We start from the raw sequence: 6,508 nt of genomic DNA on the forward strand, positions 1-6,508 counted from the left end.
TGCATCGCGACGATCGATGACGTAGTTTGCACACTTGTCACTAGATGGTGCTGTTTGTGCCGTCGCATATCGCCGCAATGTGTGCCAGTCGCATTTGTGAGAATTGCGAGTCGAGCGAGTTGTGTCGTAAGGTGTTGCGGCTCTTTTTCCATGATTTTCGGGAAAATTGTCGACCATCAGCGTTTACCGTGTGCGTAGACAAGACTCGTTTAGGATCGCATCAACGACGATTTATTTGAATACAACGATCGCACATCTGATCCAACGCCGCATTTCGATGTAACGGACATTTCCGGAAGGCAGATCGACGTCCGTTTGTGGAATTTTTGGCACCGACGGCTCGCCATTCAAAAGAACGTGAGTCACGAAATCGCAATAAACGCCGCGTTTAATTTTGTCCAAAACTGGCGAAGTCAACTGAATTTGAAAGGTTAAGTTTGCGCACTACGATGTTAATAGTACAAAAAAACATAGTATATAATAATGTAACAATTATTGTGCAATATTTCTTTATGAACTTTACATTATAATTGCGATAAAGAAAGAAGATAGTGTCAAATTTAAAAGAATACTTATATATTTATTTATATTATATAATAAGGATTATATGAATAGTTATGTGTTTATTGCTCAGTTATAATTCATAATTATCTGTGTAAAATTTGTTTTTGTTAATTATGAAAAATAAGAAACATACAATAATATATATAATATTTTACAAATCTAAAATGTGTAATATTTGAATTATACAATGATACATGTATTATAGGTAATAAATAATAACAAATAATACATATATGTGATATATAATGCTATTACTTTTATTTATAGGTATTTTTTGTATCAGTTCACATTTAAACATGTCAGAAGAACATCAGTTGTCTTCAGATTTAGATGATGATGATGAAGATTATGTTCCTGATGGTGCTGAGAGTGATCCAGTATCAGAAGTAGAATCTGAAGGTGATGCTGAAAGTGGTCCTGAGAATGAGAATGATGAAAACAAAAAAGAAACTGGACAAAAGAAAGGTGCAAAGAGATCTAGAAGTCAAAAGAAAACTACAAAGCGTAGAAGAGGTTTAGCAAAAGCAACTGAAGAAGAAAATGAAAAAGACTCTAAAGAAAAAGAACTCACCGAAGAAGAAGAAAAGAAACGTGCAGATTCTCTTTGGGCTGATTTTATGAAAGATACAGGTAACATATTGTCTAGGATTATAAAATATTAATTATTAATAAAAAAAAAATTACATTTCTATTTGAAAAAGATTATGTACTAACCGCTTTTGTATTATTCACAGCTGTTGTGCCAAAATCAAAACCACATAATTCAATCAACGGATCCAATGAAAAAAAACCACCATCAACACAAAAACCAGAAGTCCAGGAAAAAGTTAAAATAACCAAAATTTTTGAGTTTGCTGGTGAAGAAGTAAAGGTTGAGAAAGAAGTGCCAGTTGATTCTGCAGAAGCCAGATTGTCACTTTCTGCAGCTGACAATTCTACAAAATCTGCGGAATCCACATCTCCAGCAAGCAGAGGTCGAGGAAGAGGTGGCATTAGACGTGGTGGTATCTCCTCAGTTCTGGGACAAATTGGAAAGAAGGCTAAAATTAGTACCTTAGAAAAGTCCAAGTTAGATTGGGACAACTTTAAGAAACAAGAAAACATAGAAGAAGAATTGACTACTCACAATAGAGGCAGGGATGGTTACTTGGAGCGACAAGATTTTCTACAGAGAGCGGATTTGCGACAGTTTGAAATCGAAAAAGAGCTACGAAATTCGGGCAGACGCAACACGCGGTGAATTTGCATTTCTTTTCGTCTTACATGTCTTTTTCCAAAATCAGATTGTAACACGATAATACTATGCTAGAAAATATTTACTCAGCGACTTGCCGAACTCGAGCGTTGTTTGCACCACAACATTTAGCCTAATTAATTACTTAAAGTTTTGCGCTTTTGAGTAAAATGCGAAAAGAATGTTGCTCCATTTGACTTGACAACAAACTGACTACGCTCGGCGGTCTTTTCGAAAAAGACCGATCATTCCAGTGTTTTGAGACTAATTCCTCATGCGTACGTAATAGCTTAATTTACTGTCAGCGAGCCTCTTTCTTGGCTTGATGATCGCATAAAAACTTCGCATCGAAGCAGGTTGTTCGAAGCTCTTGACGCTTCTTGAAAGAATTCTGTCCATATGTAGAATGTATTTGCTGAATATTTTTTTATTTTTATTATTTTTTTTTTGTTTCAATGAAATGCGATGTGTTTGTGTACGTGTAGAAAGAACTACACGATGTCTTGATTAGTCAAAAGATGAGTACGATGGAATATATGTGTTTAGGAGATATAACGATATCGATTGACCTCACTCATGATCACTGCCTCTGGCAATTCATGCGGAATACAGTACCATATTTATAAATGGACCTCGTAAAATAGACATGTAATGTAAAGTATTACTTTACTATATTATATGTTGGAATCGTGACGCGCCGAATTTTGTATGTCTTATGTTGTATAGGATTAATTATGTATGTTATTACTTCAATGTAATTTCTAGACAGCAATATCCACATAACACATCTGCGTGTAAACATAGTATCGAATTAATAACAATAATCTGCAATGCAACTCAGGTTACAGTTTTCACAGTATATCGAACTCGAGATATGTTTTAGCATATCTTCACAGGATTACTTCAGATTTGTCAACTCTTTTTATTACTGAATAAATCGTCAGTGTAAGAGATATAGCAAATTTGCAGCTTGTTTATTCGTATAAGCAGCAAAAACTGGCACAAAACATAATTTTTGATACATAATTTCATCTCCGTAATTCCTTCCTTAATCTTGACAACGAGTCTTCTCTTTCTCTTTTCATTTTATTTTATGTACATGCGGACGCACGACATTGAGCATTTAAAACGTTTTTCCCGGGAACATTAATTTTCATATTAATTAAATCCTCTGACTTGTGAATCGTCTGATTATAGATTTACCAAGTCTATCAATTTCTCTGTGAACGGTATTCAATCCTCTAATGATCACGCCGCGTTCTTTACTGCAAATTCTCATAATCAAGTAGAAGTCGTTAAAGAAACACTATTCAATAAACATAAACCTTAATGCTTGCTAACTTCGGTTTTATCAGTGATGATTCGTGCGGATGTTTAAGTTTCTTCTTACTGGTGGATGGATCTGCAATATGTTTGTCCACTTGGGAGTCATTCTTTGATATATTTGTGGATGTGTTCCCTTTTTGTTCGCCCTGTAAAAAGTTGTTGATTTATTGCTATTCGTCGATTGTTTTTTTTTTTTTGTATTCTGGTCATACATCTTTATATTGAGTGAATCGACATTTATCAATTTTTTAATGCCACATTCAAAAATATAAGATAAATTTATTTTTAATATTATTTAAATTTTATTTTTAATATTCAATTAAACACAGTGTTTCAGTTATCGGTATTGATATCATCGTAAAGATTAACTTTAATACAGCAGCACTCTCGATGACTCGGTGAAGGAATGTCTTGAGACAATGTACACTTGCAATTTCTTGGCTCATCCAAACTGCGACCTCGCACGCAGATACAAAGAGTCGTTCTGAAACAGTCGCGCATCGGACGATTACTTTCTCTGTTTGAAGTCTTTTTACGTCGAGAACGTGATCGTTTTCTTTGTCTTTCGCTCCGTTCTTCGGATACGCTTCGCGATCTTGAGCGTTCGTGTGAATTTCCTGTTCAAAGTTACGTTTTGTTAAAAAATTCACGAGCTCGTCACCGAAGAATGTTTAGAGAATTTTTTCAACACGTTCTTTATTTCTGTACCTTTGCGACAGGTACATATTTGACCCGTGAGATTCTGAGAACGGTCGGAAACTTGACCAAACTTGTTCGCTCTCGCAGACTGCGTAGCGCTGCTTTTAAACGAAACATGACGTAAAGACGATACTTTGATTCAAATGTAAATTTAACTTTCATATATATGTTATTGTGATCGCTTTATGTGATTTAAATCAATGTAAATGAGTTTACTGACCGAGTTTAAGGAGATTTGTTTGCGCGATAAAAATTTGTTCGTAAAAATATTTGTAACTAAATATATTGAGACGTTAAAAAATGCATCTGCTGCAAGAACGCTGTTATTCTAGGAAGGTATCTGGTTGAGTCAGTACTTTGGTATGAAAGAAAGGATTCTTTCAAGAATGTGGGAAAAGCAAGATTGAAAATGTTTTGCGCAAAGATGGAATATTCTGTGGTAATGGTGGATATTACGTGTGGCAATAATTTATTATTTTTCGCCTTACTGTAAATTCTTTGTCGAACTTTTAGAAGTTGATTGCGTCCCCTGACATTTTTTACTGAAAGAAGTACTTTATAATTGTTTCCGTCAAATGTTATAAAGTCAACGTTCCTTGAAAACAAAAAGAATTATTTCAACAACAATAATGAATTATTATAAATACTTTCTGCAATTTCTTGATTTGTTAGCAATTCTTGAATTTTGTGCGTTTCTTGAGTTCAATTCCACACGTTTGTGTCTCAGTTTATTTAGCGATTCAGCGAAATTCCTCAAAGAATTTCGATTTGATGTCAAAAACGATCTCGGGTTTTTACTTTTCTTGTTACTTTCTTCGTGACTTTTTTTTTCGTGCGTGCTACGAAGGTTAGAAGGAAATATTTAGTAAATATATACACGCACACACACACACACACAATATGTGTGTACGAAGCGAGAGGAGCTAAACTATGTATGTACATGCCACAGGCTTATCATAAAGCGCGGCATTTCATGAAGATCCTTCTCAGTGATGCGGCATTTCATGAAGAATCCGCGACTGCAACTATGTGTATACGTGTTTCACGAAGTGACTAGGATTTTAACGAGATGTGCCGCCTTTCTTATAAGCTTACGAGGTACGTATGTACATAGTATTTGATATTTTATTGAGCGCGTAACATATAACGTTGTGTGAATAAATTGCGATTAGAAACTTCGCTTCTTACGTTAATTTCTTTTCACTCGCAATGCACTTTGGGTCGTGACATTGTTTTAGCATTTCTGATTTACTCCATTAATTGTATGTTTCTTAACTGATAATTTGCTGTAAGTTTCAATATAATTAGCATAAAATTGCACGATCACATAACAGAAAGATTAATGATATTAATAATTTTGACAAAACTATTTGTTACCTGTAGGTCGCGGCATATTTTTTAAGATATTTTTTCTCGCATCAGAAACAAATTGATTAAATACATCAATCTTGTTTTACATTTTTTATTCATCTACAAATATTGTCACAGACATTTTAAAATGATGTTTGACTATGTTTGAGAAAAATTTAATTTTCATGCCAGAATAAATTTTAACCTGATTACTTATATTTTTATTTGTATACGTGCACATGCAACTGTGTCTAACTTCAGTCAAGAAAATGCAAAACTAACAACAAGTCGCAAAGAAACTTTCTTCGTTTTGTTACTTGTTTTCATTATTTTTGGTTTTTGCGGTTATGCGCTGCGTTCGCGATGCGTATCAAACGCAACCTCGCCGTTCGAATCTGATGCGTTCGAATTCCGCTGCAACCAGCAGCGGGTGTATCGACGCCAGACTGGCGGCCGTTACTCCGCGGCCTTGCCATCGGCAATTTATTCATCGGTCGAAATATCTTAATACTACTTCGTTCATTTTGGATCGTTTTGGGTTAGTCCTTGTGAAATTTTCCCGCGTCAAAATTTATCACCTTCTTTTCTCGCAGTTTTATTGTCTTGCTCGGAACACAAACTCCATGTGTAATGGTGTGTTCACCGGATTTTCACCGTATAGCGACGGCATCGTGTACACGTAAATAATACGACGTTAGATACGGCGAGGTGTTTAAATTTAAACACGTTTTACACCCTCGTAATTCCTGCAGAATGCTAGTACGCGTTCGCAACAACAACGTATATAGATACGGAGGTGATCGCGCGTAAGAGAACTCCGGCTGAACCGTTCTTCCCGGTTATTTTAAAGAGCGCGCAGAGTAGCTCTACGCGCGAGGGTGAACGGAAAATAAGAAGGAAAGGAGACGACTCAGGGCGCGGCTGCGATTTACGTGCGAACACGGACGACGAATGGGATAATAACTTTTAATTGAACGCAATTTTCCAATTAACGTTCGTAGCGCGAGCGAGGCAAATCGAATTTAACTTGCCGAGCGACGAACATCGAGCGATAATCCGACGTCGTTGCGCACACGCAGATGTGTGTGTAATTGCATGCTCCGCTTCGCGCACTGTGAGCTCTAAACATCAAGTCTTTGGTAATTCTGTTTCCTGTTTTCTCGAAGACGCGAGAAAAATATCTTATAAATAACGTTCAGAACGTTTAATCCTCTCACTGTTGTAACACTTAAATTATTACAGACTGGTCTAAATTTTATTTGTCGGAATTTGTAATACAATTTTCACGCAAATTTTTTTATTTTGTTATTGACGAAACTAATTGCCACTGACTCT

General features: G+C 35.7%; 2 protein-coding genes across 4 annotated transcripts; one reads left to right on the top strand and one right to left on the bottom strand.

Moving 5' to 3' along the window:
- Window positions 1-12: 12 nt before the first annotated feature.
- LOC109859124 (craniofacial development protein 1) lies at window positions 13-2,701 on the top strand. Of its 2 annotated transcripts, none has more exons than XM_020437056.1 (3): window positions 13-430; window positions 832-1,194; window positions 1,299-2,701. In XM_020437056.1, the coding sequence occupies exons 2-3, from the start codon at window positions 861-863 to the stop codon at window positions 1,802-1,804; spliced, it is 840 nt and encodes a 279-aa protein (XP_020292645.1). In that variant the 5' UTR covers window positions 13-430; window positions 832-860; the 3' UTR covers window positions 1,805-2,701. The 2 variants fall into 2 exon arrangements, with proteins under 2 accessions (XP_020292645.1, XP_020292644.1); XM_020437055.1 differs by having other exon boundaries at window positions 14-357; window positions 1,299-2,700.
- Window positions 2,702-2,852: 151 nt separating this feature from the next.
- LOC109859123 (arginine/serine-rich protein PNISR-like) lies at window positions 2,853-5,400 on the bottom strand. Of its 2 annotated transcripts, none has more exons than XM_020437054.1 (8): window positions 5,201-5,400; window positions 5,012-5,109; window positions 4,471-4,662; window positions 4,312-4,365; window positions 3,833-3,921; window positions 3,494-3,741; window positions 3,140-3,270; window positions 2,853-3,063 (listed from the first exon to the last, which is right to left on the bottom strand). In XM_020437054.1, exons 2-8 carry the CDS (start codon window positions 5,062-5,064, stop codon window positions 2,961-2,963), a joined length of 870 nt encoding a protein of 289 aa, XP_020292643.1. In that variant the 5' UTR covers window positions 5,065-5,109; window positions 5,201-5,400; the 3' UTR covers window positions 2,853-2,960. The 2 variants fall into 2 exon arrangements, with proteins under 2 accessions (XP_020292643.1, XP_020292642.1); XM_020437053.1 differs by having other exon boundaries at window positions 3,833-3,924.
- Between the last annotated feature and the right edge of the window lie 1,108 nt (window positions 5,401-6,508).

The sequence above is a fragment of the Pseudomyrmex gracilis genome, unplaced genomic scaffold (assembly GCF_002006095.1).
Source record: "Pseudomyrmex gracilis isolate BER0280 unplaced genomic scaffold, ASM200609v1 scaffold_241, whole genome shotgun sequence".
In the NCBI taxonomy this organism is placed as follows: Eukaryota; Metazoa; Arthropoda; class Insecta; order Hymenoptera; family Formicidae; genus Pseudomyrmex; species Pseudomyrmex gracilis.